Below are 15,847 nucleotides of genomic sequence, written 5' to 3' on the forward strand. Positions count from 1 at the left end.
AGGTTACACATTTTTGCTTTTTTGTTTTTAACTTCTATCCAGCGAGTGGCTATTTGTGTTGGGCCTTGTACCATTTTAGTTGTCTTTCTTCAATAAAGCAGTGGTGGTTCTCTCTCCCTTCTTCAATAAAGCAATGCTATCCATCACACACACACACCTCTCAGACCTCAGTTACTGCTCATGTGTTGGGTGTGTTGGACATGATTATGCACACATATTGAAGTATCAGTGTAGCATGGGAGCTATGCCTGTGACTAGGGAAGCCCAAATCAATGCTCAAATTATATTCTTTTGGGGATGAAATAGAAGCTTTTTATCTTCCTGCGCTTGTCACGCACTCAGCTTTGACAAACTAAAACTGCAGGGAGCCATTGCCTGTGTTTCATGTACGCCCCTGAAGTCTGTGAGATCTGATTTCTTGTGCTTGTGCATGTCTTGATCGCTCTTTATTGGCTGTGCATGATAAGTACAGGGAAGACCATACTTCCACAGAGTGGCACATGATTCTCAAGGAGTTAGTGACTTGAGAAGGTGAGATACATCTTAAAGCGAGTGGTTGTTTGGTTCAGTTTGCACAAGTCTCTGCAAGCCACATATTGGAATGCAAATGGCAAGGCTGCTGACTTCTCTTCCCTAGTATTTATCTTACAACTTCTAAAAAAATATCAAATGCTTTTCTATGCATATTCATTACTTATATCAATTTTTTTTTGAGTGTTATGTATTGATATTTTTAATTAAATATCAATGAGGACTAACTATATTGTTTTTTTTTTTCCTTTAAAAAAATAAGAAGGAAAGAAACCACATTGCTTTGGTAAGCACAAGTCATGAAACGGTACTAGGGAGTTTGTTTTGAGGCTAAATATTCTGTTTTCCTGGGATGTGAGGAAAGCTAACTCTATGGCCACTCAACGGCAAAAGATGGTGTGTGTCTGACACCATTTGCTTTTTGTTAGAAATTGTTTCACCCTATTGTCATCTGTTTTCTGCTTCAATAAATTTGGTCGTTGACCACCCCCCCAAAAGGGTTTTAAAGACTCAAGATTTTTTTTTTTTTTAAAAGATGTAAATTGCTAATACTTGCAAATATGGAATTATATCACTAGAAATCCATGAGCCAACATTTGACATACATATTTCTTGTCCATAGGTGCAGAACTTGCTTTGCTCTTAGTTTGATGAGTAGGTAGTACAAATGTAATGAGTTTGTTGGCAACTGAAAAGTTTCAATTTGTGGACTTGTTTCGCAGTTGCCCATCTTTTAGATATTCTCAGGAGAACCCTGAGCCTCTCACTCTGTTTAATAGATCATCTGCATAATCTCTCTCTCTCCCCCTCTCCATTGAATGGATTACAGCAACATACACCATTGGGGTATTAAAGACTTATTTTTGCTCATGTGATATTTATAATCATTCATTTTTCACTCGGCCATTCTCCTTTTCCATTTATTTTTGTGCTTTTAGGTGAAAGATGGTCTGAGGAATGATCCAAGATACAAATCTGTTAAGCATGAAGATAGAGAGGTTTTGTTTAATGAGTATATATCTGAATTGAAAGCTGCGGAAGAGGAAGTGGAGCGAGCTGCAAAAATCAAAAGAGAGGAGCAGGTATGCATAATCTTTCACGGAAATTTATGACATTGAAATTATTTCCCTATGTTGACCATGAATCAATTAGATTGTTGCTGGTCGAACTGTGTATTTATATATGTTTGGTGAGCATTTTTGTGACTTTTTATGAATCGATTACTAGGAGAAATTAAAAGAAAGGGAACGGGAAACACGCAAACGTAAAGAAAGAGAAGAGCAAGAGATGGAGAGAGTGCGGTTGAAAGTTCGCAGAAAGGAAGCAGTTGCTTCGTATCAGGCTTTACTTGTGGAAACAATTAAAGACCCTAAGGTTGTTCCTGGTGCCATGTCTAATTGATTAATTGTGTTCTTGAATTTGGGAGTGATCAATAAGCAGTCATCTGTCTTTAACTCTAATGGCCAGTAGTCACTCTTCTCTTAGCCTTGCATAATGTAGGATACCTTAAAATCATTTGCTTCGGTTTCTATCTAGTCAAGAATTTGAGAAGCTATGAATAGAGTATTGCACCATAGAGTAACTTTCCTAGATAAGTTAGCATGTATTTAGAGTTTCCAACTTCCTAGTGTGCTTCTGATTGTTGAATCCATTTATTTATGCTTGCAGCAATATTGAGTTGTGTTGTCGTTTGTGTAGGCATCTTGGACTGAATCCAAGCCTAAATTGGACAAGGATCCCCAAGGGCGTGCCACAAACCCTGACCTTGATAAAGCCGATACCGAAAAACTATTCCGGGAGCATGTAAAAGTATTATACGAGGTAATTTGCTGCCCTTCTTCTTTGATAATGATAAGCATGCTTCACAAATGGCAACCTGGCTTCTTCTTCTTCTTCTTCTCTCTCTCTCTCTCTCTCTCTCTCTCTCTCTCTCTTTTGTATTTTGGATTGTTTTGAACTCTTTACGAGTTCAATATGTTGTCTTTACTTCCATGATGCATTTATGTTACTAAAAGTAAGTGCGTTGGAATATTAGTCTGTATCAAATGCCATATCTTGAGCTGTCTCAATCCAATTGTTACTAAGATCTCAGGCGATGGTACAGTTAGCGCACTTTCCAAGGGTTGAATGATCATTAGGCTCTCCTTTAGGCCGTCATGTAGTTGAGATTGTGGGTGACTTTATGTCATATCTTTGATTTTAATGAGGAATCTAGGTTTGTGGACATTAGCATGCGTCATTTGATGGTACTAATCTGTTTCTTGTGGAGCTTTCTCATGTTCTTTGAGGCCAATGAGATAGCCAACCTTTTGGAAAAGGGTGCATTGGCCAAGTTTATTTTGACAGTCCATTTGTTTCTTACACTAGGTAGTGTTTAAGAACTTCGCAAGGCAACTAAGGCCGATCCACATCGGATTAGCTCGATTCTTGGGTCAGTAGTTTCCTGCTACAGGTGGTTGTAGAATATTATTTTTGGCATGGAAGAGGGTTGGGTCTTGCTTTCAGGGTTCCTGCTGGAGCTATGGCACTTGTAGGTTTTCCAGTCGGTGGGTTTGTGTTTGGGCGAGATGGTCTCAATCAATCTTGAGACAAAAGCAGGGGTGGAGGGTAAGTGCTACTAGGATTCTCGTAAGGAAGAAGTAGGTGGTGGGGGTACCAAAGTCGATTTTTATGTCGGTAGGGTAGGTGATAGTTCACTTCAAGGTGGAGAGGGAGGTGAGGGGGCAGCTCTCTTGTCTGTGGGGAGAGGTCTAGAAGAGGAGAGAGGTAGTTGCACCTGAAAGATGGAGTGTGCATTATGTGCTCTTACGCAGCATCGGTTAAGAGGGAGATGGCGTGTGAAGCATTCGTTAGTGGGTAGTAGGATGTCAATCCAGTAAAGTATGATGGGTCGACACATGGTAGCCATGATAAGCGAGTTTGTCAATGGTTGTGACTAATTCTTTTGTTGCGCTACACTTGTACTAGCCGTTAGAGCTTTTGGCAGTCATGCGAGGGACGCACGCTGGATTATGGGGGGGGAGGCAATGGCGGCGCCTCTGGCCACGCGTTTGGGTGAGATGAACTGTTACACATTCAGTAACATCAATGACAAAGAGAGCATGACACATGGCAAGGAAGGCAGCGGGTATGGAGCTGAGTCACTGAAGTTGAGATTAAGAAGGTTGCCCTAGACTATATTAGTGATACATGGGGACATAGATTGCGTCCCAACAATGCCAGTGACTTGGCTATTGGACAGTGCTTTGTGGGGCCCACAATGATGTATGTGTTTTTATCCATGTCGTTCATCCATTTGGATCAGTATTTTTAGGGTCTGAACCCAAAAATGAGGCAGATCCAAATGTCAGGTGGACTACACCATAGGAAAACAATGGTGATTGAATGCCCACAATTAAAAACTTCCTAAGGCCCGCTACATTGTTTATTTGCTATCCTACCTGTTGATTAGGTCATGAAGACCTAGATGAAGGGAAAACACAAATATCACCTTGATCCAAAACTTGTGCCCCCTAAGAAGTTTTTAATGGTGGGCGTTCAATAACTACTATTTCTTGTGTTGTGGTCATTGTTCGGAGTATCCTTGTTATTAACGAAATAGCTCTAATATTATTTATATCTCTAGCTCGGCGATATCGATAACATTGGTGGCGATATCAATAACACTAGTAGTATTAGCAATTCCAAGTATCGGCGGTGTATCACAAGTATCGGTTGGCGTAACGGTGCCCTCCGATACCAATACGGATACGGGGGCGTAATGATGATATGTGGGCGTAACGGCCCGTAATGGTGTAAATTTTTTTTTTCCCCAAAAAATATAAAAAATATAGATTAAATCTCGAATATTCTAAGCATTCCAAATATGCATTCATTTATAAATTGGAACATGTTTATGGTGGTGTAACGGTCCACTCTTTGGTGAGAAGTTGTATCGGACTGTCTGATGAATTTATGAACCAGATAACCTGAATTTGACTACAAAATTCATATATTTAATTTTCTAACTATCTACTATCAATGATAGATATATTAGAATGAATGTAATATGAAAATATCTTACATTTAAGTGTTTGCAATTATTTTTGAGCGCCAAAATTCATGCATAAATAGAAAAAATTATATATATATATATATATATATATATATATATATATATATATATATATATATATATATATATAAATATATAAAATGGCACCCCAAATATGTAAAATGCACATTAACATGTTCTACTATGATTAACACATCATATGACATCATTAAAACAACAAAAGAATCATTAAAAAATGATTTTTCGAATTTTCAAAAAAAGGGCCGAAATAAATGCGTAAATAGAAAAAAATATAAAAAAATATAAAATGGCACCCCAAATATGTAAAATGCACATTAACATGTTCTACTATGATTAACACATCATATGGCATCATTAAAACAGCAAAAGAATCATTAAAAAATGATTTTTCGAATTTTCAAAAAAAGGGCCGAAATAAATGCGTAAATAGAAAAAAATAAAAAAAATATATAAAATGGCACTCCAAATCTGTAAAATGCATATTAACATGTTCTAATATGATTAACACATCACATAACATCATTAAAATAACAAAAGAATCATTAAAAAATGTTTTTTCGAATTTTCAAAAAAAGGGCCAAAATAAATGCGTAAATAGAAAAAAAATATATAAAATATATATAAAATGCCACCCCAAATCTGTAAAATACACGTTAACATGTTCCACTATGATTAACACATCATATGGCATCATTAAAATAGCAAAAGAATTATTAAAAAATGATTTTTCGAATTTTCAAAAAAAGGGCCAAAATAAATGCGTAAATAGAAAAAATATTAAAAAAATATAAAATGGCACCCCAAGTCTGTAAAATGCACATTAACATGTTCTACTATGATTAACGCATCAAATGACATGATTAAAACAGCAAAACAACTATTAAAAATTAATTTTTCGAATTTTAAAAAAAGGGGTCAAAATTCATGCGTAAATAGAAAAAAATATAAACAAATTATTAAATGACACCCCAAATCTCTAAAATATACATTAACATGTTCTACTATGATTAACACATCATATGGCATCATTAAAACAGCAAAACATATTAAAAAAGTATAAATGCCTATTTTTGACGAATTTCGAAAAATGGCCCACCGAGCTTTGATTCTAAAAAATCTTTAATATAATGTGTTTTTATCTCAAATACCTAGCCAAAGTTGATCGAAATTAGTAGTAGAAGGAGTGAGAAACAGGTTTGGAAGCAAGAGGTTTAAAAAAAAGAATATCCTTGTTATTAACGAAATAGCTCTAATATTATTTATATCTCTAGCTCGGCGATATCGATAACATTGGTGGCGATATCAATAACACTAGTAGTATTAGCAATTCCAAGTATCGGCGGTGTATCACAAGTATCACCAATGTGTCGATATCGCCAATGTATCATCAATATTTTCGACTATGTAAATTCTAGGTATTGCCTGTGTCACCAATATTTTCGACCGTGTAAATTCCAAGTGTCACTTGTATCACCAATGTATCAGCGATATTTCGATAATATCACCAATATATCAATATCACCAAAATTTTATTTATTAAAAAATTTCCATTTCATTTTTATTTTTATTTTTATTTTTATTTTTAGGTGCATGGTTGTATGCGGTGTTCAAATTATTGATAATAATATCGCAATATTATCATTATCACAACATGAGTGATATTGAGACCACAACCTTTCGTTTCCTTTCCAATTGTTGACGATTTCTTAGTGAAAAGCCGTTTGTTATCGAATTCTCAAATATTGATGAATGTTTGGATGGTTGGATGGATAGATGGGTGGGATTGATGAGATGGTTGGATTGATTTCTTCTGATAACGCATGCTTTTAGGCTCCAATTAAATGGAAACTTATTATCTATGCAATCTTTTTACATTTTTTTAATTCCTAAACATGTAAATATGTGTATTTAGCATCTTCTAGAGTTTCACTAAAAAATTCCATTGTTTTCCCAATGTTTCCCTAGTGTTTCCCATAATTTCCGGTCATCAGTGATATTGATATTGTTTTATCTTCAGCCAGCGAAGCTTGTAGCGATACCACTACTTCAAACACTGGGTGTTGTCCACCTTAGATTTTGATCTGCCTCATTTTTGGGCTCATGCCCTAAAATGAGCATGCAAAATTGATGGATGATGTGGATAAAATACATACATAATGGTAGGGACCCATAGTGCACTAACGGCAATGTCAGTAGGCTATCCGCATTTGATACGTGGCCAATTTGGAGCAATGATGGTGTCAGAAGCTGCAACTGGCAGGAGGTTCGAAACCAATGTTGTGGTCGAGCCTGACAACGAAGGAGATGCTTTTCTCAATGACGGGGCACGCGTCTTTGTGGATAGGGGGATGCAGACACTTGTCCCAAGAGCTTTAAATCTCACACTCGTGCCGGTTGTCCCCCGTGTTAAATTCCCCCCTGCCCCCCAGCAAGGGTATCTTCTTTTATGGGAGCAGTTTGATGTGGCTCACCGTGACATTTACGAGAGATCCACCCCATCCATAGATTTTTCTAGATCATATCTGGACATGGCCCCAAAAATGAGGCAGATCCAAAACTTAAGTGGGCTGCACGATAGGAAAATTTGGTAGGGAAATGCCTACCGTTGAAACCTCCTAATGGTCCACCATGATGCTTATATGCCATCCATACCATTCATAAGGTTATTCCTCCTGGGATGAACTGAAAACATAAAAAATATCAGGCTGATCCAAAACATATGTGCCATCCACGACAGGAAAAGGTGAGATTGAATTATATGCCATCACAGGAGGAAAAAGTGTGTATTGAATGTCCACCATTGAAACACTCTTGGGGCCAACATCCTTGAAGAATCCATAAACAATTCAAAATTCATTTCATCAAATCTGGGAAAATGTGTCAACATCCTTGAATGCTATAATGAAAAAGTGAATTGCCATTCTCTTCCACTATGGTGATGGAATGTTTGGTTGAATAGAGCAAGCCTCCTATCTTTGATGAAGAGGTTGACTCTGGTGTTGGATATAGAAAAAAGTTGAAGAAATATTTAGACATGATATTTATACAGAAGAAAGTATGGTCGGAAGACGTGATGATAATGCTACGATTTTGGAAGATGAAAATTGAGAAGGTTTGGGGTGAATATTTTTTTTCTTCAATGTATGATAAAGAAGACACCACAAGCTTGGTAGCCACTGACTGCACAATTGGAGGTTCGTACGATGCAATTGAAAAAGTAGATGAAAATTTTATCTACATAAAGGAAGCTAGATATTTTATTCAACAATGTGGCAACAAATGGTCTACATCAGTTTGGAGATGCAAGGAAGACAAACCATGTGGAATGGTCAGATTACATCATCAGCTCCCAAAGAAAGAAATGATTGCAATAGGCATTACATTTTGAACTCAAGGATGAGTTCTTTCAAATAAGGGAAAAATGATGGACCCTCAGTCCAATTCAAGATAAGGGTCCAATCCATGAACCAGGCCCGTTATTTCCAACCCAAGTGTGTTCATGTGGAAGGCATTTATGATGCATGGGAAAAGCAAAGAAATTTTGGGACTTTTATGTCTTGGGAATATTTTGCATGGCTTAGAAACTTGTATTTGTTGTAGAAAGATGTTATAAGCATTGGGAACTCATGATTCTTATTAAATGTATTTATAAAGGGTTGGTGTAATTGGTCTCTATGAGGACCCATATTGCAATGAGAAAATTTCCATTATGAGTTCAAACAATTATTATTTTTCCTGTGAGTTTCCAGTAAAAGAAAGTGTGAGTGATTCCCGGTTTATTGGCACCAATTTCTGGTCACAGAAAAAAAAAAAAATCACTTCTGAAATCTCTGTTGCTTGCAGCTTTCTTAGAACTCTTCTGGTTAGTGTATTGTTTTCACAATTTTTCTGGTTATTTCCCATCAAGTTTACTTTCATCCTGCAAATTTTAGGTCATTAGGTTACTGGAAATTTTATTAAAATTCTTGGAATGCTATCTGTCTGAAAACAATGATTTTTGGACAGTTTGTGAATGCCCTAAAATCTGTCCCATTTTAGCTTTTCTCCACCCTCCCCCTTCTTCTTCCCGTTGAAAATATACGTGTTAAGGTTTCTTTTGGCTTTTTGAATCGCCTGAATCAGAGTTGTAATCAAAGAGATGTAGCATTTTGGAGTCAGGGTGTGTAAGCTGTCCATTGCGCGCTTTTGCAACCGCAGTCGGCTGCAGGCTCCATCATGCTGGCAAAGGGAGCTTTCCATAGCTGACTTAACAGCCTCCCAATTACTCGCAAACACAGACTAAGACAACCCTTTAAAATGCTTAATTGCTTTAGCCCACCCCGCTAAAATGATTAACTGCTTTAGCTCACCCCATGATAAGAGCGAAGATTTTATTCATAGTGATGCATACTGGGGAGGACTTACCCTGTAAAATCCTTTTGTTTCCTTTGAGCCATATTAACTGCAGGGTAGCTTGAGTCACCATGCTCTAGAGGCTGCGACCATTGGATCTCCATGCCAATGCTGGCCACCCCTCCATCTTAATTTTATTCCTTTGGATAGGAAAAAGAGAGGAAAAACTGTTGGGTCATGTCCATGTAGCAGATCATCCCATAGCAGATGACGAGTGGCACCTTTGCGCGAATGGCCAGGTTCGGACTTGGGCCAGGCCCTGCATATGTATTCCAAGTTCGCCTCAGGCTGGACTATTTTGGCCTATTATGGGCCCGGCCGTGTTTCTCATATCTTGAAAAATACGTGTTGGGCTTGGACAAAGCTTGGCCCAGCCCTAACCTAACTCGTTGACACCCCTTCCACTCGATGGTGAAATTTAGGAAATCCCCCAAAGGATGGAGAGAAATATGCAATGTAGAATCATCCATTATTTATGATTCAGATAATGGTGTTTTTGCTTCAAAGAGGGGGAAATGGGGCTAAGTTGGTTGTCCAATGAAGATTCTCTCATGGAATGTCAGTGGTCCGGGGTGCAAGGACAAGTGCCTGCAAGTTCGGGATGTTTGTCGAAAGGCGAAGTTTCATCTTATCACCCTTAAGGAAACAGAGTTGTAGTCATTCCATGGCAAGATGCTTGATTCGGTTTGGGGGGTGAAATTTAAGGATTGGGTGGCACTCGATGCAATCGGTTCATCGGGTGGGATTGTTGTTGCTTGGAACAAGGAGACCAGAGTTCTAGAGCATATAAGATTCCTAGGTTAGTTTGTTTTTAGTTTCTATCATTCTTAAGGAAATCTTGTTGGGTTTCTGATGGATGTTCATGTCGGTTTATGGGCCGTGTCAAGCTACTGATAGACATTTGTTGTGGGATAAACTTGATTCTATCGGGGTGAGGTGGTCGACTCTGTGGTGTGTGGGTGGTGACATCATTGTCACGAGATTTTCTTACGAGGGGTCGAACGTTAACAATATTACAAGCAACATGAAGGTTTCTCGGATTGGGTTAATCATAATGATTTGGTGGATCTCCAGATGGAGGGTGCTTCGTTCACGTGGATGAATGGTGAAGATAGTCCATCAATATCTTGGCTTGATGGGTTCTTGGCTTTTGTGGAGTGAGTTGTAAATTTTCCCCTCTCAAAGCAGTTCGGTTTGCCCAGGTTGGCCTCGGCTCATAGGCCAATCCTTATGGAATTTGAGGTAGAGAATTGGGGTTTGAGACCTTTAGGGTCTGTTTGGGAGCATGGATTTGGAACCCCCTAGATTAGAAACCCTTTTGATTTGAAATCCTCCTATTGTGTTTGGCACCCTGGATTTAGAATTAACTTTAATCTAAAAGTAGTTGTGCATGGTATATTTACAGGGGTTTGAACTTAATTACTAAATCAACTTTAATATATCTAATTAGTGAACATATGTGATGTTTGACACAATGGTTGTAATAAGCGCGCTGAAATATATACTTTGCCCGAAAATGATGAAATTCCAAGTCTAGGATGGGCCACAAGCAAAAGCTCATGTTCGAGTGACTAACTAACGATTTTTAATCGTTGATTTGCATGGACAATGTTTGGATGGCGCTAATCATCATATTAAAGTTATTATAGTGATGTAATTGATAATCTAGTTGTTTTGGGATATCATTAGTGGGCCATGTGCCCAATAGATTAATAGTCTAGTGACACACATGTTACATATGCAACTCTTATAAGGATTTTAGATGTAATCCAAGCTTTCACCGTGGATTTCAAACCCCCTCTTTGAGGGGATTTGAAACCCCCTGGATTTGAAACCCCCAGTTACTTTATGGTGCCAAGCAGCCAGGGGATTTGAAATCCCCTCAAATCCCCCCCAAATCCATGGTGCCAAACGACCCCTTATGGTTCGAGTTGTCTTGGTTAGAGGTTGAGGGTTTCTTCAAGCTAGTTCAAGATTGGTGGGCCTCATTCTAAGTGGGAAGGATTTGTTGCCTTTGGCAAAGACAAAAGCTTAGATTATTGAAAGGAAAACTCAAATATTTGGAAGAAGGGGTGTCCTTGGGAGCTAGGAGGTAGAGATTGATCTCATCTTAGCAGAAATCCAGGAGTTGGATGTTAAGGAGGAAGGATGAATGATTTTAGAAGAAGAGAAAGTGAGGTTAAGAGAGTCAAAGAAGAGGAGATTAGAGGAAGCAGAGATCCCCAGTGGTATGGCTAAACAAAGGAAACAAGAACACCAAGTTCCTTCATAATATCGCTAGTGCAAGGGCAGGAAGCAACATGATAGGCAGTATTGTTGTTAACCGCCATAAAGAGCAAATATGTAGCTCCATCGTCCAATTTTATGAGGATTTGCTCATTAGCAAGGGGTGGAAGCGACATCTTCTACATAAATCTAGAGTTCAAAAGTTTATCAAATTCTCAAGGTGCCTCTCTTGAGAGGCCGATTTTGAAAGAGGAGGTGAAATCGGTTGTGGGACAAGGCCTGAGGCCAGATGGTTTTCCAGTGGCTTCTTTTCAAGTATTCTAGAATGATGTCGTTAGTTTTGCTTTGGAGTTCTTTGAGAGAGGCGTCTATCGAGAGAGTTGGGACTTGGGAGCTTCTTTTAATAATTGTTCCCAAAGTCGAAGGAGCGGAGAATTTGAAATAGCTTCTTTTAATAATTGTTCCCAAAATCAAAGGAGCGGAGAATTTGAAATAGTTTAGGTCGATAAGCCTCTTGGGGGGCCCTTATAAGATCCTCGCGAAGGTTCTCACATCCAAATTTCGAGAAGTTCTTGCAAGCATTGTTTCAAAAAATCAATGTGCATTTGTGATTGGAGACAAATTTTGAACATTGCGTTGCTAGCGCATGAATGTATTGATTATAAATACAAGGATGGTGAGTTGGTGTGGTTTGTAAGCTAGATATTGAGAAGACTTATGACCATTTAGATTAGGGGTTTCTTTATTATATATTAGGAAGAATTGGTTGCTGTCAAAAGTGGAGAAGTTGGATTCAGGTATGTGTGAGTTCGGCTTCCTTCTCGGTTTTAGTCAATGGTTCGTTTGAGGATTCTAGACTCCATGAATTAGGTGCTGTTAGGAGCTATTGGTGCGTGGTATTAGATGGGATTGAATGGTCTGAAATTACATTTGGTCCTATGCAAATTCCATCCGTTGTTTGGAAACAACAAGAAGGATTGGATTATTCCCGACATCACATATTCTAGAGCCAATGGTGGATACGGCAAGATTTTTGGCGGATTTCGAAATCCACTACATCTGTGGGTCTCATGTTGATGCATGTGTTTTATCCACGCCATGCATCCATTTGTGCCTTTTACACGTGACATTCAAGTTGCATGTGTCCAGATGACTGGCATTAGTTGTGAATTGTGGTCTGTTGATTATAATTCTATGGTCCACCAAACGCAGGCTTCACTTAATACAATGTATTTTCCAAAGGAAGAATTTGATCCCAAATGTGGGATTGGACTATGAAAATAACATGGTATTTCTAGACATGTAATCATTGTGCAATAATGGTGTTAATTCCATCTAATGCAATTCCATACTGTTGTCCAAACAGGCTAGGGGTTTACTACAGAGGAAGGAAAACTGGAGGGAAGCGATGGCTAGTAGGTATGAGACTTGTTAGGGGGGATGGTGGATTGAAGATTCATCATGACATATAGCTTCTAGTTTGTGGATGGCTATTTTCTCAATAGCCCCATAATTTAAGGAAGGAGTGTCCTTTTCTGTCGGAGATGGAAGTTGTATTTGCTTTTAGGAAGAGTTGTGGTTAGCTGGCTATGCGCTAAAGGAGGCCTTTTCGAGTTTAGCCATGATAGCATTGGAGTGGAATATTCTAGTTGCTTGTTATTCTAGAATCGGCGATGAGGTGGTGTGAGCGCCTCCTTGTCAAAGGGATCTTTGCAATGAGGAAGTTGTTGAGTTCATTAGCCTTTTGGAAAGCCTAAAGCTTGTTAGGCCTAGGGAGTTAAGAGGAATATTCGGTGGTGTGACAGGTTCATAGTCTGGGAAGGTTTTGGTCCAGTTCTTTTACAAACTGCTCACTCTCTCTTCTTTGGGGGACTATCATAGTTATCGGTTCTGGAAATATGGAGCCCCTCCCCCTAAGATGGGCTTTTTGTGTGGTTAGCAGAGAGAGAGAGAAAGTGCTCATTGTAGATAATCTCATCAAGAGATCCTTTGTGCTCCCCAATATGTGTCATGTTTATGAGGGATGCCAGGTTGGTGGATCATTTATTCTTTCACTGCCTGTTTGCGAGGAAGATATGGAGTGCAGTATTTCGAACCTCGATATCTATTGGGTGATGTCGAGTTTGATGCCGAAATTTTTTACAGCGTGGTGCAACAAAGGTGTGGGTAAAGATGGGAAGGTGGTATGGCAGTTGGTGGCTATGGTGCTCTTATGGGCTAATATGGGGTGAGAGGAACAATCTCTGTTTCGAGAATAGATTTGGGTATGTGGGCTTGGTAGTTCGGTAGATCGCTTCTTGGGTGGTCGCAGACTAGCATGGGCCTCCGGATTTAATGATTTTGATGTTTGTGTGCTTATTGCCCTTTGGGTTTGTAATTGCTTTGTTTTCTTTTCCACCTTTCGTTTTGAGGCGGCTTCTAATAAAAGTTGTTACCTTTTAAAAAAAAAAAAAGGTGCACTCGCTCATATGAGAGTAGCAGGGTGTCATGGCCTAGGTGGCAATGGGGCACACATGTGCCAGGTTTGGGCTATTCTTTTCAGTACACAACACACTTGACTTGTAAGTCGACTCCACTGAGATGTTGTTCCACTCCACTCACAAAGATTTTGAGATGCTACACAGTGTGGTCTTCCTGATGGACAGCTCATATGTTTGACGTGGACAATGTGTTGGCTTGTGTCATGGCATGTAGAAGGGTTGGCTATACTGCTTTGTACACTTAGCAAACCTCAATACTAGTAGGGAGGAGTTTAACGATCCTCAACCTGAAAATACATATAACATCCTTGAACCCTTAATTTGTACAAGTGGCTGCGTGGTTTAGTGTTGCAAATCATTGATCTGATGGTGCCTATTGCAGATGAACGATACCTCAAAATGTTTCCATAACAGAGATATCCTCATTGTCAAACTTTTGGTTATGTTACCACTCCATGTGGGCCATGGTTACATGGATCGTGGGTCATCCAGTGCTATGTGATAGGGGAAGGGGTACTTGGTATGCCACTTTCATGGGTCGCTTTGAAATGTTGCAACCCCAGGAACAGGCAGTACAATAGCGCTAGGATCATGTGGGCTGCTCCATTGCATGTTGAGTATATACAATATAGATTCATATATGAACTTATTTTGTTATTTATATATGAAATAATGAGTACAACTATTATGGGTCGTACATGCACGATATATTGTGTTTTAGTGAATGGCATTGCTTACGCATGCACTCGCACACGCTAAACAATGAATGCTTGCAGGTCAACTGATGAGGTGGCCCACATCTGTACATAAACAATGAATGCTTCAAAAAAGTAACTACCAACAATCCATATTTAACATATACATGTCCATCTGACTGTCCTGTTTCTTGGGCAAGGTCATCTCCATGGTGGGTTGAACCTGATGCATGGTTTGGACGTCCCAGATATGTAATTGGAACACATCTGGCTGCGTGAGTATGTTCTTTGGCTAAGCCAAAGTTAAGTTGCTTGTTTATTTAAAATTTTGTGATCTCCCCTTTCTACTTCCCTGAGTCACTGTATTCCAAGTTCTAACCTTCCACCGGACCACCACCCCTATCATCGCCTTGTTTGATATGAATGATGGAAAGTGGTTCTAATCTTGTTGGCAATTGCCTCAGCGATGTGCACGTGACTTCCGCGCCGTGTTATCGGAGGTCATAACTGCAGAGAGAGCTGCCCAAGTGACAGACGATGGAAAGACAGTTCTTACTTCTTGGTCTGAGGCAAAACACCTTCTAAAACCAGACCCAAGGTATTCAAAGATGCCGAGGAAAGAAAGGGAGTCCCTCTGGCGACGATATGCAGAAGAAATGCAGCGAAAGCAAAAATTAGATTCTGATCTCAAGGAAGAGAAATCGAATGCGGAGGTGAGGAACAGAATCTCTTCTGATTCTGCAAGGTCTCCACCTGCAATGAGGAGAACCCATAGCCGAAGATAGCTTCTTAGGTAAGACATCTTTTTCAATTCTAAATTCTATGGTGACATCTTTTTTCTAAATTCTCTGTTGTTCCTTTTTATTAATTAGGGGGCAATTTGTTTCAGAGCCAATATCTACACCCTCTTAGTGCTAAACACGTCCATCCTTTCTACTTCTGGCTATGCAATAGCACAAAACTAAAAGCAGAAAGGATGGGTGTATTTAGCTGTCAAAGTGGGTGCTGTTGGCATTCCCGCTAGTTATTCTCCTTTTCTAGTTCCTATAAATGACAATAAAATTTCTTCCCTCTAGTGAAGAAGCTGCTTGCTGAAAATGTTTCTATTAGGAACTTTGTGAGTAAACTATATTATAAACAAAATCTTATATGAAGACGAGCTCTAATGTGTGTTAGCCATGGGGTTCTAAATTGTGGCAACTCCTCTATGGTGTATGAGGCTAAGTGCACGTGCATCCACGCTGGGTCTGGGTCCCATTGTGGATGAAGTTAGCTCAAAAATATCACTAACCAGACAATCCCAATCATCCAATCGGTGGCCATCAAATAAATAATTGAATGGAAAATTATCAGTAATATGAATGGAATGGGTGAAATGAGATGTTTAAGATCATCTGATCAGTCGCAATGCTCCAACCATAGTACATAATTGAATGGAAAATTATCAG

General features: G+C 39.1%; 1 protein-coding gene across 7 annotated transcripts in view; it reads left to right on the top strand.

The window, feature by feature from the left end:
• The window catches only part of LOC131236868 (pre-mRNA-processing protein 40C), a 58,040-nt gene that overhangs the window by 41,097 nt on the left and 1,096 nt on the right, over positions 1-15,847 (top strand). For 4 of the 7 annotated variants that reach the window (XM_058234372.1, XM_058234374.1, XM_058234373.1 and 1 more), the window contains 4 exons: positions 1,470-1,613; positions 1,759-1,905; positions 2,230-2,352; positions 14,864-15,192. In XM_058234372.1, coding sequence (XP_058090355.1) covers positions 1,470-1,613; positions 1,759-1,905; positions 2,230-2,352; positions 14,864-15,184 — 735 coding nt within the window. In that variant the 3' untranslated portion in view covers positions 15,185-15,192. Of the gene's footprint in view, positions 1-1,469; positions 1,614-1,758; positions 1,906-2,229; positions 2,353-14,480; positions 14,679-14,863; positions 15,193-15,847 lie in introns of those variants that run through there. The other 3 variants (XR_009166929.1, XR_009166930.1, XM_058234375.1) reach the window with 3 other exon arrangements.

The sequence above is a fragment of the Magnolia sinica genome, chromosome 2 (genome assembly GCF_029962835.1).
Source record: "Magnolia sinica isolate HGM2019 chromosome 2, MsV1, whole genome shotgun sequence".
NCBI classification, from domain to species: Eukaryota; Viridiplantae; Streptophyta; class Magnoliopsida; order Magnoliales; family Magnoliaceae; genus Magnolia; species Magnolia sinica.